At 39.9% G+C, this 17,888-nt stretch overlaps 1 protein-coding gene and 1 long non-coding RNA gene across 8 annotated transcripts; one reads left to right on the top strand and one right to left on the bottom strand.

The window, feature by feature from the left end:
* Positions 1-4,270: 4,270 nt before the first annotated feature.
* micall2a (mical-like 2a) lies at positions 4,271-14,792 on the bottom strand. 7 transcript variants are annotated; one of them, XM_089018928.1, is made up of 18 exons: positions 14,548-14,792; positions 14,166-14,215; positions 13,765-13,874; positions 13,385-13,526; positions 12,989-13,134; positions 12,800-12,918; positions 11,888-12,274; positions 11,085-11,212; positions 9,444-9,489; positions 9,032-9,186; positions 8,306-8,404; positions 8,099-8,163; positions 7,786-7,903; positions 7,393-7,495; positions 6,670-6,743; positions 6,495-6,609; positions 6,251-6,297; positions 4,271-6,140 (listed from the first exon to the last, which is right to left on the bottom strand). In XM_089018928.1, exons 1-18 carry the CDS (start codon positions 14,688-14,690, stop codon positions 6,061-6,063), a joined length of 2,127 nt encoding a protein of 708 aa, XP_088875054.1. In that variant the 5' UTR covers positions 14,691-14,792; the 3' UTR covers positions 4,271-6,060. The 7 variants fall into 7 exon arrangements, with proteins under 7 accessions (XP_088875054.1, XP_088875048.1, XP_088875051.1 ...); XM_089018922.1 differs by lacking the exon at positions 13,765-13,874 and having other exon boundaries at positions 14,167-14,215; XM_089018925.1 differs by lacking the exon at positions 13,765-13,874 and having other exon boundaries at positions 7,786-7,879; positions 14,167-14,215.
* A 453-nt stretch (positions 14,793-15,245) lies between these two features.
* Positions 15,246-17,621, top strand: LOC148885573 (uncharacterized). The gene is made up of 2 exons (XR_016118053.1): positions 15,246-17,243; positions 17,511-17,621. It is a non-coding gene; the product is annotated as an uncharacterized LOC148885573 (long non-coding RNA).
* Positions 17,622-17,888: the final 267 nt, after the last annotated feature.

The following is a 17,888-nucleotide window of genomic DNA, read 5'->3' as shown; positions in this document are numbered from 1 at the left end:
GTGACTACATTACATACGCAAGCTAAACTGTAGAGATTTAGTTCAAATACTAAAAGTGTTTGGACACTTTAATGGCGATATGCAGAGGGACAGCAATGCGGTCTCACTGCAGAGCAAGCCAGCACAGTTCGCATAGTCATTGCGCAATCCATGGTGAGGCTCAGCCGGCTGCTGCCTCACCTCACCAAAAAAAATCCAAAAATGGTGAAGTTAAATGGAAAATAACTTTAAAGTACAAATCACTAAATAAATATAACTGTTTAATGTATTTTTTTTTTATTTGATATTTCCATGATGACAGGTGAGGCACAGCCTCACCTGCCTCCCCTGACTGCACGTCAATGCATGTAACATACTGTGTGCTTAAGACCTCATATAAAAATGAGTTAAATTGAATAAAATGGACTTATATTTGTATTTTCACTTCAAATGACAAGAATAAGATAAAGGAGTATCAAGTGGTGTCACGGAGAGCTAAAAGAAATACAATCGCTATAAAAGATAATCAGGAAATGCATTTTTTTTTTTGCTCATCATTCTAAAAGATCCCCAAAAAATAGAAGACATAATCTGATCGAGTAAGAAGCAGTAACAAAATATGCAATTGTAAAAAAATGAATAAACACACGTGCGCAATCACAAAAACTTCCTTTTTCCATGTATAAGGCACACTGGTCTATAAGGTGCACCTTAAATGCATGAAAACAGTTTTCCAAATATAATATATGAATACAGTAAATAGATAAGTTTTCCAAATATAAAACTGACCACATTATAGACTGGGATTACGAACTACTTCTTCTACAGGGGAAAATAGAGTCGGTGGCTGCTGACAGTAGTTGCGAGACCTGTTGTGGCTTAATATTAAGGCACACCCACATAGAAGCCGCATTTTTGGAAGAAAATCGAGGCTTTTGGGTGCGCCTTGTACATCAGAAAATACAGTTTGGGTTAAAAATGATGTGTTACTTCCTACACCTCATTGAGTTATTTTAATTTGTAAAACAAATTCATTTGTAAAAATGGCTTTCTTGTATTGTAGTCAGCTGATTTCTGTCATTTTGCTTCTCAGTGATATGAGTTTTCAAATGCCAAAATTCAATACAATCCATACATATTGATTTATATAGGGCTTTAACAATAGCTTAAACTGGAACAAAGTGCTAACATGGACAAAAGGCAAATGCTGCCCCCATCAGAAAAAAAGGGTTAATTCCTAAGTTATATGCATCTGGAGTTATCTAAACTTGAAATAGGTGTGGCTGTTCAAAATGAAATGCTACCCTCTGGTGGGAGGGAAAAACATTGCCAGGGGTCTGACCAACGCCTTATCAGCACTCCACGTTACACTTTTCAATTCCCGAATAAATGCGGGAATGGCAGTGAATGACTTAATTTACAAACCTCCTTTTTCTGATACACAAAATGTCCAACAGATATGACACACAGCTCACGTTGAGATGCGTGAAAGGGTGATCACAAAGTCGGAACTGAGTTCTGAGAGGATGCTTGGTGTGTTAAAAAAATGTTTAAAAAAAAACGCTGGAGAAGTGGCACGCGTGTGATGCGTCTGACAGTCGAGACTTGAATGTGCGATATTAGAGTTAATTAAAGCTTTGCGCCCCGTCTCCTGCAAATGCTTGCACTGGTGCAATTAAGAATCAAAGGCGAAGGAGCTTAGTGTCAGGGCGGGGGTTGAGGGTGGAGGATGGGGCGGGGGGGGGGGGGGGGGGATACATGGTTGGAAACAGGAACGGGACCCGATTCGCCCAGCTAGCGCCGAGCGACAAGCATTAACAACAGCCTCAAATTAGAGGAGACATTAATATTCATAAGTCAAACAATTTGTGTGCTCGCACGTGATGAAATGGAATCCTGGGAAGGTGAGACCTCGTGTCCGGGCTGCTCATTAGAATACGCCATTAGCCGTCAAGTGCTTCATTTGGAGGAAAAGTCTCTTTTCAAATGAATTTGTAATCTTGCTGGGGGAAGGGGAGAGGTTTGCCATCGGAATGCATTTACCCGAATGAAACGATAGGTACACCTACGTAAATTGTATGCGAAAACCTTCACATAATACAAAGGCGCCCCTGAATGATTTTAACTGTTACTAAATTAGGTTTGTGTGCAAAGGCACTGTATTACTGAGAGATTATTTCTGTTCATTTGGGTTTGTTGAAGGTGTGGAACAGGAATTCAGACACTTCCTGTCTGAATGTTCCCGCCAAAGTTAGCTCATTCACTGCAATTTACATATTTATTCGGAAATTGAAAAGCATGACAAGAAGTGCCACCTTCTTCCCTTTCACTCTGCCTCTCTGAAATTAAATCCTGGTTTACCCATAACTTCCTCAAACCGAATGGCGAAAAAAACGGAAATTCTCCTCATTGGTCCCAAATCCACCTTGAGCAAGGCTAACAGTTTCTCTCTCACTATTGACAATTCGACTGTTTCTCCCTCCCATCAGGTGAAAAGTCTAGGTGTCATGTCATTCTTGACAGCACACTATTTTTCCACTCCCATATAAATAACTCGGTCTGCGTACTTCCACCTACGCAATATCAATCGTCTTGGCCCATCTCTCACTCCTCACACCACTGCTATCGTCGTTCATAGTCTTGTCACCTCCCGGATTGACTATAGCAAATTCACTTCTCTTTGGTGTCCCTCAGAAACTTCTCGACAAACTTCAACTCGTCCAGAATTCTTCAGCCCGGACCATCACCAGAAACTCATCCTTTCACCACATCACGCCCGTCCTCCAAGAGCTCCACTGGCTCCCGGTCAAATATAGAATCAACTATCACCTATTTAAAATTGCATTTTCTGTGTAGCTCTCTGTCATGTTTATATTTATAATTGTATTTTTTCATTGCATTCTATGTTATTGTATTTTATTTATTCTCGTACCTATGCTTGTCTGTGACTGTAAAGTGTCCTTGAGAGCTTTGAAAGCCGCTTAAAATGTAATGTATTATGATTAGAATTATTTGCAAATTTGTTCCGGTTTTGGTTTTTATTGCGCGGGGTGCCGATAAAGTGGTGGCCATTGCTCCTGGCAATGTTTTTTTTTCATTTTCACAAGGAGGCAGGCTTTGTCCATGTTAGCGCTTTGTTCCAGCTTCAGCTGTTAAAGCGCTATATGTATGTATTGTATTTTGTACAGCCACCCCCATTTCAAGCTCAGATAACTCCAGACCCATATAACTAAGGAATGAACTCTTTTTCTCATGAAACAAGAGAGACTAAGGTTTCTAACACTGTATTTATTGAATGTTTAGGTAGTTCAAAAACTCAATATTCTGTGGATCCTGGCATTTGGGTGAAAACGACAAAAACCCTGGTACTGGAGTGGACACATTTTTGTACATCACCTGGCAGTGAATTAGTTAAAAGAGAAACTACAGACTGGAATTTGGGGAGAAATTGCATGGGAAAGCTGAAAATCTAACACTGCACCGAAATGCCGTACAATTATTTGAATTGTGGAATGTTGACTCTAATTTGAAATGGATGGATTTGCCTTTATTAGTCTCGCAGTGGAGAAATTTATATTTCACAGCAGCTAAGTGATGAAAGGAATGCTTTGGTCAACAAATGTGGAAAGGGAATGTCACAAAGTAAAATAATGGTTACATTGGTGCAATGGTTAGTGTAAAGTGTGGAATGTGAATATCAGGATTTCATAGTGTTGAAAATAGCTCACAATGTTATGTTCCAATAATTTCAATTTGCAATGCTAAATGATTAAATTGACTGCCTTTTTTTTGGTGTGGAAAATGCGGAATTATGGGGAAAAGCAGGAATTGTCAAGAAATGTAGAAAATTGTTACTCAATTCCAGCATGGTTTTGAATCTGATCAAATTTGAAAGGTTTAAAATTGGCGGAGAAATGGGGAGGCCAGAAAAAGTGGGCGGAGTAAAAAATAAATACATTAAAGGAGAGGTGTAGAATAATTCGCCTGTATGAGCCGCATATATGTGAATGCTCTTCAGCTTTTGCGCCATAATTCCACCTCATACACATGCATACACGGGCTAATCTTCAAAGGCTTTATTGGACACCAGAGTTTAAAGTTGCTACAGCGCGCCTTTCCTTCCCAAGCTAAAAATGTGAAAAAGTGAAGAGGACGCACAGTCAGGTGCTGGACAATTAGCACGCAGATATTAGTCCAGAGTAATGTTCAATCAAAGCACGTCAAAGGTGTGATAAGGCCGCACTATAGTTTATAAGCCTTGGCCGCCATAAGCTAGCGCTGCAGCTAATCCTCTTTCACATAGCGCTACTGCTTCAGTACGGCTCAAACTTTTTCTCTTTTTTTTTTCTTTCACCGCAGCATTTATAAAATTAGCAAAGAAATTAACTGTCTGTAAGTGTGCCAAATTGGATTTTGCAAGTGGTGGCTGTGTGTGTGTGCGCGCCGCGCATGTCTATGAAGAGTGTGTGTGATAGAGCATAGCCAGGCTGCCACCTACAGTACAAAATGGAGGCTGCTCAACACGTGTGGTTTACTTAATTAACAAAACACCCCCATTGCGTCCCCACTGCCCCTCCCTCTGTCTTCTTCTCCCACTAATGTCGTTACAGAAAATTTGTTAAAATCCATTATTGAAATTATTAATGAAATCATTTCAATTTGTCTGGGAGACTGTGGAAGGATTACAAATGTGTGTCTAATATGCACATAATGCAACAGGACTGATTTCGACAGCCCACAACCTACTTTTGACCTCGTGCCAACTGATTGGTTGTGTTTTATTTATGCATTTTATTTATTTATATATTTATTTTTGGGGTGTGTTTAAAAGATTAATGACTCATTCAGGTAGCGCAGAGTGACAAGCTATTATCAAAAGATAAACGTGAAAGAATAAATATAGTACGTCGAGTAGGTGTGTGTGCATATGAGGAAGTGACAGCAAACTAGTAATGTGTGAATAATCAACACAACAATATGGCTTCCAAAATTGGATGTCTTTTACATTTCAGTCCAAAAAAAAGAACACAAACAAGAGCACCAATAGAGTCTAGACCTCAAGCGAGGTCTAAGTTTTTACAAAGCTGCATTGTCCCAGTAATCCTGCCAGATGCGTGTCATCTGGGCTAATTTTAGCATTTTTTATGACACTTCCAATCAGTCAGAAAAGGCACAAATATGGAATGTTTTAGGATAATTATCCTGAGAGATTATCCTGCAGTGTGGGTTGTGATCTTTCCTATGCTACTTGCTTGGAAAAAAAAACATCAATCTCAAGTGCTAAAGTGGAATGTTTTTTTAAGGATATTGAATGTGATTGTTTCTGACATGTACCGTACATACCTGCCAATCTTGGCTAATAGCTGCCCTTATAAATGATTAGAATTCCTGTATATAAGTTGTAGTCCGCCGTACATTATTTGAAATGATAAAAAAATGCTAACACAAGCAGAAATGCAGAGAGTTTAGCGCACATGTGCAGGTTATGATTTTATCAATCCGACCGTACGCAACAATTTAAAAAAAATATGTGATTGAGGATTACTTTTGCCGGTTTGACGTGGCAATAGTAGCGATCGCCGGAAGCATTGTCCTTGGCTACCAGCAGTTGAGACGAACTGAATTTGAGCCAAAATGGTCTTTGTAAAATCGGTTTACAATTATTTTTTTTTTCAGGTATAGATGTTTTAGTATGCCATACATCATTTGAAATGATAAAAAAATCATAAAATACGGGAAAAAAGTATACATTGACAGGTACGCATGTAACCATCGATGCGTAGTTGCTAGCATAGATCACTGCTGCCATGACTGGCTAAAATAGCAAGCATAGCTATAAACTACCTGATTTTCTCTGACATGAGACCATCATATCATCAACCGCAAAAATATGTGGCAATACCTAGCATAACTGCTAGCATATCTACATGTGATAACAAGTATCTGTGGGTTAACGATTTATTGGTTCCATGACAGATCAACCCGTAGTTGACGCCATGATGAATTTGGTTAAGCTGTTCGAAACAGTCTATCCCGCTCTATGGACACGATGACTTCAATTTTTTTTAAACATTGGGAAAATTATTTCACTTGTCGCTTACTTCTTCGACCAAACAGTTTTGAAACAGAGGATTTCCTTTTAGGTTTGCTTTTCTTTACTCCTATGGACCGCAAAAATAAAGAAACAACACACAAAAACAAAACAAAAAATGGCCCATCAAATACATTCAAAAATAACATTTCAAGATTGCATCAAAAAGTAGACATGTACCCAAATTTTCCATCATGGCGTTCAGCTGCTCGTCCTCCACCAATTCCCTGAAAATGAGCACCAAAAAATTACTTTCATGAAACATTTTTATAATGCTGGAAAACAATGTCTTCATTTATGAAGTCGAATGCAAAAAAATAGCAAGTTCAACAAATGCAGGGACGTATTTTACGAAAGTACAAAACCCTGTTGGAATACAGCATTTTTGTTGGTCTCTCATAACACAACCCTCATCCCTCCTCACCTGATGCGGTCGTCATCCAGGACCTCTACGATGGCGTTCCTGCCGTTCACGATCTCCATCAGATTGTGCAACAGCATCTTCTCTTGCACTCGCTCCTCGGCCGACTTGACGCCATCTATCACGAAGAAAGTCGGCTCACAAAGCGCAAATGTCGTAGCGTCACGTCAAGTCTTACCCGGTTTCTCCAGTAGCCCGCGGAGTTCCCTCTCGACGTTCAGCTGTTGCCGTTCCAGTTCCTGAGTCCTCGCTCTGAAATGTCACAGAACATCTCTGCCTAAGGCAAATTATCTGATTCATGTTGATTCATGCTTTCAATTTCAGCTCACGACACAAAGCAAAAATAAATAAATAAATTAACAAACAAACAAATCAAATAAATACATAACTAAACAAATAAAATAATGAATAAACACATAAATAAATAAATGAATAAATAAATAAATAAATATACAAGTACATAAAATAATAAATAAACAAATAAGCAAACCAATAAACAATCAAACAACAACAAAACATAAACAAATGAACAAATAAATTAAATGAATAAACACACAAATAAAATAAATAAATACACAAATAAACAAAAACACAAACACATTTAAAAAATGAAGTAATAAATACACAAATAAATAAAGTGTTAAATAAATGAATAATACATAAATACACAAATTAATAAATAAAATATAGATAAAAACACATAAATAAAATAAATACACAAATAAACAAATAAACAAAAACATAAATATACAAGTAAATAAATAAACCAATAAATACAAAAATAGACAAGTAAATAAATACACAAATTAATAAATGAAATATAAACAACACATTACCAAACATACAAACATATAGATAAAAAAAAATAAATAAATAAATAACTAAATAATCTGAAACTCACGTGTAGACAAGTTCAGACTCTTTCCTGATGAACATTTGTTTCTTTCGGATAACTTTGAACCAGTCGACCATCAGCGGGTCCATCAGGAGATCGCCATCACCGTCTAGAATGCACCAAAAACGTATTCCGCTCCATCAATGTCGACATAACTCGGAAAGATTGAAGGCTAAATATCAGCCACGGTTAAAAGAAATGTTAGACTTTAATTGATGTCCACCTAATTTCACATCAACCTGGGAAACTCCTTTTTGTTGGCTTTTTAACCATACAAGAGGTGCTCTTGAATGATTTTTTTTGTTTATCCTCCAACAAAGCTCGATTATCATTTAACGTGTTCAATGTGGGCCTTCAACAACACCGGGAAGCAATAGGGAGGAGGAGATGACAGCGCACCTTCCTCACAGCGGCGAAGCTTCCTCTCCAGCTCCACCCCTTCCTTCTCCAGCAACGCCAGGTTGGTCTCGATGTCGTCCATCTCGCTCTCAATCCGCCTCGTCGGGATGTGATAAGACTGATATAAAATAAAGCCCATTCAAGTCCTTTCATAATAAAATGAATAAAAAGACTGATTTGATAAGTTAAATGCAAAAAGCAGTCACATTTTCACAGTTAATCTCTTAAAGGACATGGGTATTTTACAAATTATGGACACAACTTGTCTGGAGACATCGGTTGTCCTTTAAGAGACATAATGGAGGGAACTTACGGAGGGTGACCTCATTTCTTTGCTGGAGGCGTGGGCGGGTGACAAATACTTTCCCTTTTTAGCGCCTAAGAGGTAGATGAAATGGGATTTAGACGGCAGCTTTTGTCACATCCGTCTCCACCTGATGTGGTTTCTGCCAAACGCCGTAAATCACACACAACAACGGCGCCGATTAAAGCGCGTGTGTTTCAAAGTGACGCAGCGTACCTGATGGGACGTCTCCCTTTGAGGTCGGCGAGCTAATGGATTCCGCAGCTGGACATCTGGCGGAGGATTTGACAGCTGAGGGTCTACCTGGAGGATTGTCTGCAATAAGGACGGTGAGCTTTACGTCTTATTGGTGTGCGCTCACTTCAATTTTCACCAGATTTCTCGCACAAACAAATAAAGAAGTCCAAGGTGGCGCCCGAGTAGGCAGACGTCAGCAAGTGCTCTCACAGGCCTTGTTTTTTTTCCTTGTTTTTGTGTCGCGGCTTGGAATTGAAGCGGATTTATGTGGGACAGGAGATGTGAGACAATCTCTTTTCCTCTATGGATGCTACAGCTTCGTTTTTGCTTTCAAAACTTTGCTTGTAGCAGACGTGCACATTCCACCATGACGTCCCTGATCCACTGGTGAAAAGGAGGCTTTCATCCTGTCCTCTTTCATCTAGAACTGCTTGATACAACAAAGAGGATGTAGAAAGTGCTTCAGATTGTCTTTTGTGTTGTGTCACATTCTTTGTTAGTTTATTGATTTATTTATTTTTGACTTGTGGCTGCCTTCAGAGCAGCTCCTTTATTTTTTGTTTTTTTTGCACTGTGAGACAAATAAAGGCTCATCTAATCTAATGTAATCTAAAAGGCTGGAATGTTCCTTTGGGGGAAGATTCGAATATATATTTTTTTAATATTATCAACAATGTATCATTCTCAACTGTAAGACAAACTCACCAAGATGCACGTAAACCGCCGGTGGAAAAAAAACAGGATGCGGGTGAGCCACTGGAGTCGTGGGGAGGCCCTTCGAAGTAGCGCTCGCGATGCCGGAGAACGACGTGGACTTAAAATTATGCTGGTGTTTGTTTATGGCAGATTCCGTGGCCTTGCTGCGCAATAGAAGCGGACAGAGAGGCCTCACTTTCTCATTTGAAAGTGGTAAGAAGCAACAGTGCGAGATAAACGGCACACTGGAGTGATTAGCGGAGGGGAGGGATGGGGGGGGAAATTTGCGGTTAAGAGGGCGATAAGATGGGGGAGTTGGAAGGTGAGGCGGGGTGGTAGCGGTTTAGAGATGCGAGTGAGATTAGACAAGATCAAAAGTGGCGGTTCTAATAAGACCCTTAGTGATATTGATAGGCTTTACCTTGGCGGCTCTGCTGGGGTTTGCACACATTTCGGCTTGGGAGGATCTGGCGGCAAAATGGGGACACGCTAGTCGAGTGGAGGCCTCGTTCTTTGGGTGTTTGAACATTTCATTACATACGATTATATTATATTATTTTAACTAGACAGATATGATTACCTTTTTCAGAGACAGCGGGTACTACAGTGGACAGCTTATGAGGTCATAAGGTGCATGAAAATGTTAAATCTGGATAACGGATTATAAAATGTACTTGTTTGGGGTTTTGTTAATACAGTAAAGTCTCGTTATATCGATAGTACTGCTTATTACGATACTATTTCTATGAACGCAAGGAGAAAATTTACATGCCGCAGGATCGGATATATCGATAGTCCGGTTATATCCATATTTTTTCCGACTGCCGAGAATATCGATATAACGAGACTTTACTGTATCATATAGTTTATCTTTGATATATGCATTCAGCCTTTTTTTTACATCATAAAACCATCTGTTTTGCACTTACAGAAACTCCCCAACTGACGAACGAGATGCATTTCAAACTGTCACTTGTAAGGTGAATTTGTTCGTAAGTTGCTAGAGTTCTATATTTTGTATGAAATGTATGTTTAAGGCTTATACAAGTATATTTAAAGGACAACCGACGTCACTTTTTTGTTTCCTAACTGACATCAGAAAAACGTTTTATAGCATCTAAAATACCCAAAACACGCAGTATGATATTCTTAGTCAAATGCAAAACACCAATAAAAGTGACTTAGTCTCCATAATCTGCAAAAAATTGAGCTGCGAATTGGGCATTTTCAGAAAGTCCCACCCCCAGTTCGTGACGTCACTCCAAGATGTCTTGCATTGCTGGAGAATCAAAACAATGGCTTCAGATTCGAAGAATAAGCTTTCTTGTTACACATCCAGTTATGAATATGATTCAAATAGTTCTGAAGAGGAAAGCGTACATGTTTGTAATTGATTAAATAATTTATTCCGTGTCATTTTGAGGCATCTGGACTGCAATGTAGCATCCCAGGAAATAGGCAGAAAATGGCGACCTCTTGTAGACATGACAGTGTATTGCGTTTCCACTGGTTGATACATTCCTTATATGGAGCTTGGACGCCCTCTTCTGGCGTAACACGACGTTTTCAGACCAAACAAGCATTGACGTGATGGAAGGACTGCTACAATGTGTCCTTTTTTATGGACTCGTCATCAACTCAAAAACAAGACTACCGGAATATTCAGCACAAGTCTTAAAACGTAAAATAAAGCTATATGCGGTGGAACCATTGTAAAATATGCTCAGTAGAAGTCATTTGAAGCCATTTTACAAATTATGGATACAACTTGTCCAGAGACGTCGGTTGTCCTCTAAGGTTTATATAAGTATGTTTAAGTCTTGTATAAGTAACCTGTATTGGTTTGTACTGAAAAATAAACATTTGATAAAATATATGCTCGATAAAGATATGTACATGTACAACTGGAGAGAACACTACATATGTTACTACAAAAATGTTCGTATGTACCGTTGTTTGTAACTCGAATGTTCGTAAGTAGGGGAGAGGTCGCTACTTGACTGATGAGGGGTCAAGTTAGGTGTATGACTCAAAAACATTTTTTTTTTATGAATTTGCTTACCTGTGGCAGCCGTCGGCCTTGTGTTGTCACATTTGATGACCTCGGGGTGAAAATTCCTCGCCGGTCTTATGCTGCAGGCATCTTTTGGTGGATTGAAAATTTCACCTGGACCGGGCTCTGCTCCAAAGCTGCAGAGTGACATTCAGGATTAAGAGTGTTAAGAATCGATGAAAAGGTTTCTTCAGCCATCATCTGTACTTCTTTGAAGGTGTCGGACGTTTCGCTTCTTATCCAAGAAACTTCGTCAGCAAACTAAAGTCTTACTGGTAGTTTAGGCCCTATATATATCCCTACTGTCCAGACATGGCTGCCATTCACAAATGTATTTGTGAATCTAAAATATGACAGAGCGCCATTCCCAAATTAGTTCAGGTTTTGTTTTTTCTTCCTTGGGTGCCGATAAAGCGCATCCTAGACCTCTGGCAATGTTTTTCCCTTCCACAAAGGGGCGGTATTTCTCTTTTTTTCCATATTAGCACTTTGTTCCAACTTCAGCTGTTGTTAAAGCGCTATATACACCCATATGTATGTATTGCAATGTATTTTGAACAGGCACCCTCATTTCAAGCTCATATAACTTCAGACCCATATAATTTAGGAAATCACTTTTTTCCTGATGAAAGAAGAGAGTCTAAGATTCCTTATACTACATTGAATGTTTATGTAGTCCTAGAACTCAATATTCTGTGGGTCCTGGAATTCGAGTTACAATGACAAAACCCTGGCACTGGAGTGGACACATTTTTGCAGTAAATGAGTTCAAGTTGGGAATGGAGATAAAAGGGTAAGGAATCAATGTGTACCGTCTCTCTGCTGAGCGAATCGTGAACCGCCGTTTGTTGTTATTGTTGCAGTTTTGCTCAGCTATTTTCTTCCCCGCTTTGCTTGCATTCATGTGCGGCCATTGTGGCGCCGGGGTGGGCGCTGCTTGGAGAAAGTTCTGTCGGGCCGCTTGAGTCTTCTGCGCCGATGTGCTCCAGCATTGAATCGAGGGGACAGGACGGACGGATTTGGAAGACGGTGTCGGTTGAATGCTGATGATGCTTTCTAACAAGTTGGACGCCGGCTTGAGCCAAGCCTCGGCGGGAGGTTTTGAAGTCTTATCGGGGTGTACGCGGCAAACAAAAGTGTCGGGATTCTTTCCGGGTTTGTAGCTTCCTGCGTGGAGGGTGCCCGAACACTCGCAACATCTGTAATGGTAAAAGCAATATTCATTGGAATGCTCTGTTTAGACTAGCGAGGCCGCATTTAACATATGGTCACAATTTTTTTTTTACTTGACTTGCCCTTTAACCTTAATGTATGCTACATCTATGGTTGTATTTTTTTGGCTAAAAATGCCTTACTACATACATGGTCATTTTTTCAGGCTAAAACCGCCTGATTTTACATGGTTGTGTTTGTCAGGCTAAAAACACCTTATGACACATGGTAGTTTTTTTTTGCACATGGTCGTTTTTTTTTTAACACCTTACGATACATGGTTGTATTTTTTGGGCAAAAAAATGCCTTATTACATGGTCGTTTTTTCATGCTAAAACGTCTTATTATACATGGTTGTTTTGGTCGCGCTAAAAACGCTTTACTATAAATGGTCGTTTCTTTGGGCTGAAAATGACTTACTATACATGGCCGTTTTATTCAGACTAAAAATTCCTTACTATACTGTATCTATTTATCAATTTATTTGTTGAGGTATTTTTAAAGTTTCTTACATGAAACATTTCCTGTGAAATAGTTTGCCGTCCACAAAGTGTCGTTGGACCAGGTGAACGTGACACTTGCAAGCCACACATTTGCTGTTGAAAGATCCGCTTTTGCTGGTGTCCAACTTCTGGAAAGCAAACATCACAATTACAACCGGAGGAGACGTTCAAGGTGTACCCAACGACGTAACTGCCTACCTGAGTGGCAGCTTTGACCAAATTGGGAGATGTATGGCGGTGAACAGGGGGAGGAGCTTGATTCTTGACAGCGGTTTTGGTTGGTGAGGCTTTGGGATCCGGTGGGAGATTTTTCTTCTCTGAGGGGGAGTCCTTGGATTTCACTCCTACCGAAATGTAAGAAAATAATTTTGATGCAGTTTGGATAAATATGTACACACAACAACAAAGGCATACAAATAAAAATATAAAAAAATAGCTTTTACCATAATATTTAAATACACTGGTCAAAATTTAAGTTAAATTTGCTTTACGTGTCTTTAGCTTATTTTTGACACTGACAAAAAACAAACAAACCAAATATTGTATTTAGGATTTAAAAAAATAGAATATGAGGATGCAATTAAAAATTCTCACTGTGCGGTCGTGCTTTGAAGTAGTTGTAGTACTGCGAAACATATGTGAGAATGCTGAGTCTGTCAGGGATCCTTAAAGCCACCATGTCCTCTGCATCTAACAGAGCTGGAATCCCCAACGCCTCCTCGGCCACCCGGAAAGCCTTCAAAAGCAAAACACTGACAGTCAGGAAGCTTGACTCACCAATCCGACAATACAATCGACTTTAAATAGAGCTTGACGGCTCACTTCCTTAGGGATACAACGGAAAGCAACTTGGACATGATTTTTAAATACGAAGTCTGATTGTGACAAGTGTTGCTTTTGTCCAAATTGTTTCTTATCTAACAACAGTGCAGGAAAGGCGACCCTGTCATGAAATATACAATGGCGTCCGTTACCATACTCAGGTTTCCTTTACCTGGAGGATACGATGGGAGTTCTGCAAACGGTAGCAGAGGTGCAGCTTGGTCAACTTCCGCGAGGTTGTCAGTCATTGACAAGACATGGCAGCAAAAACGGCTTTTGTCATGTTCATTTTGGAGGATTGGTCTGAGGAATTTTATATGCCATCAATTACATGTTGATTTTTTTCCCCCAATGGCACGACCGAGTGAGCTTTTTTATGCATATATCTTAGGGTACTACATTCTTGAGGTTTGGGCTTGTCGCAGCCCCCAAATTCAATAAAAGGGTCTCTTGGGACTAAAGAAGCTCCTTCCAGTTGCCTTTATCTAGCGGGTGCACATTGCCGGAGGCGTGACATCACAAGTTTTAAAGGGCCGAACCAGATGACATCTCACCAGCTTGTTGTTGCCAAACACGTCCTCCACGCGGAGAGAGTTGTAATCTCTGTACAACACAAAACAAATACATACAGAAGCATCATTTTGCCTCACAGTTCTTTTTTTTTTTATAACCGTGAGAAACACGGCATGTATGGTGTGCCGCAGAAAAATGTCCAAGTGGTCCAGAAATTATTGATTGATAACAATTTGCGACCAATAGTTATAAGCAGAACAATTAAACGGTCTTCTACGAGATGGCAAAAGTTACAGAATTAACCAGAGATACCAAAATGATACAAAAGTAGGTGTCAGTCATGTCATCAACCAAAACAATAAATTTGCGATAGAAATATTTGAATAGCAAATCAAATCTTGTAACAAGTTTCCAGTACTTACATGAGGTCGGGTCTGTGTTTGTGGATGAGCGCACAGAAGGCCAATCCGCTCCGGAACGACGTAGTCATGTTGGTGATGTTTACGTCCTGGTAGCCGTCACACTGAGAACGGCACCATTGCTCCAGAGCCTGGATGGCAGACATGCTCCAAAAGAGCTCGCTAAATTTTGGAACCAGTGAGCGGAGTAGGAAAGAGGTGTAAAAAACATCAGGTAGAGAGAGGGGTGTGGGAGGCGCAGCTGCGTCCTGTTGGTTGGCGAGTGAGCAATTGGCTTGGGTTTCTGCGCAAATAGATGCGCAAGCTCCGACGCAGACGGCGCTAACGAAAGAGAAAAACGTTCTGTAGTATTTTTTTTCGAAATTCAATAATGGATATAGAAATATACATATAAAACACAGGGTGTTGTAGAAGTATATAGATTGTAGAAGTCACTTTAAACAATTGAGGCTAAGCTTTATGCGCAAATGATGCGCAACCACTGATTCGTCATAAGTCAATTGCGCAATATTGCAAAGTCACTTGTGAATAGCCAAATAAACACAAAATGTACGTATATAAGTGTCTTATATACATATGATATATATACGTATATATATATATATATATATATATATATATATATATATATATATATATATATATATATATATATATATATATATATATATATATATATATATATATACGTATATATGTAACGGAGTTGTGCGCTTAGATTATTAAATTATGAAGGAAGTGACGCAACGGCGCACAGTGTGGCACTATGTCCCGCCCATAGTTTCCAGAACAATCTCGAGGAGATTCAGGGTGAGTCGCAATTTTCTGTTGGTCTCGATTAACGCGCATTTTCATGACAATATCTTATTTTGTTTCCCCTTTTGTACTGTCTAGTGTTATCTAATTAGTTCCCTTATTCATTTCGAGTCCAGATTACTTTTTGTGTCATTATTTACTTCACGTTTTGTCGAGTGGAACTTTGGAGCGCATGTGCTTCATAGTGCTTTTCTATTGCTCAGTTAATCACAAGACGAAACCCATGCGACTTCACCCATCCCTTCTGCCATACTGTGTTGCAGGTAATAATTGTTTCATTTCGTTTTTATTGAACAATATTTAGTTTCTTGTGTCGTGTTTCATTTCCCCGTGAGTGTCCGTGGCTGGTTGAACTGTACGCCAGCCATTACAAGCGCACCGCGTGTTCTGCCGAGTCTCCGCCCATGATGCGTTCAGGGACATCTTGTAAATAACTGAACTTGTGTTGTATTCTCTTTTTCTGTAAATAACCACTATACGATCACACGTTGTTAATTCTGTTTTGTTATCTAGAATGTTTTGCATTGCAGAACAATCTCGAGGAGATTCAGGTTAATCACAAGACGAAACCCATGCGACTTCACCCATCCCTTCTGCCATACTGTGTTGCAGAAATAAAAGAAATAAAAAGACACATCCACGCGTCTCGTCTTCATTAATACAGCAGCATCGTGGAGATGAAGACAGTCACTGTTGTGACACCCGTCACATTGGTGCCGTGACCCGGACCACAAGTGACTCTCCACTTCGGACCGGGACCGCGATGCTGCACAATGAAGACGCTGTGCAGTCCCATCACTCGGTGGACGGTGTGTCGACCCCCGTTTTGAAAATACATGTAGTGTGTTAATTGTCTGACCTGCTGTTTTGCAATTAGTGTGTTTTTTTTTTTCATGTACGTGTTTTCGTGTGTTAAGTCTAAGAATGAGCTCCTTACATGTAACAAGTAGCACACCTTTGAATGAGTGTGTTGGTAGAGGTAGAGGCTTCCCAACCGTGTTACAGTTGTGTAGTGCAATCCAGAGTGGTGTAGTTTGTACAGAGGGGAATGGGCAGGTTCAATCTGAGGCCACTTATGTTAGTGGGGACAGAGTTCCTTCCCAGACCCAGTGCAGTGCATCTACGACGAGCGCACAGACAACTGATACACCAGCAACAGATACCTTTCTCCAGTCTGTCACAGTTATGTAGTGCTATGCAGGGTGATGTAGTTTGTACAGAGGGGAATGGGCAGGTGCGAGCTGAGGCCACTTATGTTAGTGGGGACAGAGTTCCTTCCCAGACCCAGTACAGTGCATCTCCGACGAGCACACAGACCCTGACACACCGGCGACAGATCCCTTACTCCAGTCACCTGACGTAGTTGGTCAGATGAGTGACATAATTAGACAGCATTCTTGTACATCCTTGCCCGATAACCTTGTCTATTGTGCCTGTTGGTCTTTCTGTTGTCTTCCGTGTGTATGTTGCCTCACTTCTGCATAATTTAAGGGGGGTGTATGTAACGGAGTTGTGCGCTTAGATTATTAAATTATGAAGGAAGTGACGCAACGGCGCACAGTGTGGCACTATGTCCCGCCCATAGTTTCCAGAACAATCTCGAGGAGATTCAGGGTGAGTCGCAATTTTCTGTTGGTCTCGATTAACGCGCATTTTCATGACAATATCTTATTTTGTTTCCCCTTTTGTACTGTCTAGTGTTATCTAATTAGTTCCCTTATTCATTTCGAGTCCAGATTACTTTTTGTGTCATTATTTACTTCACGTTTTGTCGAGTGGAACTTTGGAGCGCATGTGCTTCATAGTGCTTTTCTATTGCTCAGTTAATCACAAGACGAAACCCATGCGACTTCACCCATCCCTTCTGCCATACTGTGTTGCAGGTAATAATTGTTTCATTTCGTTTTTATTGAACAATATTTAGTTTCTTGTGTCGTGTTTCATTTCCCCGTGAGTGTCCGTGGCTGGTTGAACTGTACGCCAGCCATTACAAGCGCACCGCGTGTTCTGCCGAGTCTCCGCCCATGATGCGTTCAGGGACATCTTGTAAATAACTGAACTTGTGTTGTATTCTCTTTTTCTGTAAATAACCACTATACGATCACACGTTGTTAATTCTGTTTTGTTATCTAGAATGTTTTGCATTGCAGAACAATCTCGAGGAGATTCAGGTTAATCACAAGACGAAACCCATGCGACTTCACCCATCCCTTCTGCCATACTGTGTTGCAGAAATAAAAGAAATAAAAAGACACATCCACGCGTCTCGTCTTCATTAATACAGCAGCATCGTGGAGATGAAGACAGTCACTGTTGTGACACCCGTCACATATATATATATATATATATATATAGTTTAAGACATATAGTATAATAGATATGTGAACTAAAAGGAAACAAAATCTAAATACATTGCTTTAAACGCAAAACAATTAGCAAACAAACTTATACATGACAACATGACAACGATATAGCTAATGGGAAAAAGATGGTGTTAGGATAAAATGTGTTCACATGATGATGATACG

This window comes from Hippocampus bargibanti, linkage group LG17 (assembly GCF_051943395.1).
Source record: "Hippocampus bargibanti isolate YZ-2025 linkage group LG17, ASM5194339v1, whole genome shotgun sequence".
Classification (NCBI taxonomy): domain Eukaryota; kingdom Metazoa; phylum Chordata; class Actinopteri; order Syngnathiformes; family Syngnathidae; genus Hippocampus; species Hippocampus bargibanti.
This window is presented reverse-complemented; position numbering and strand designations above follow the sequence as displayed.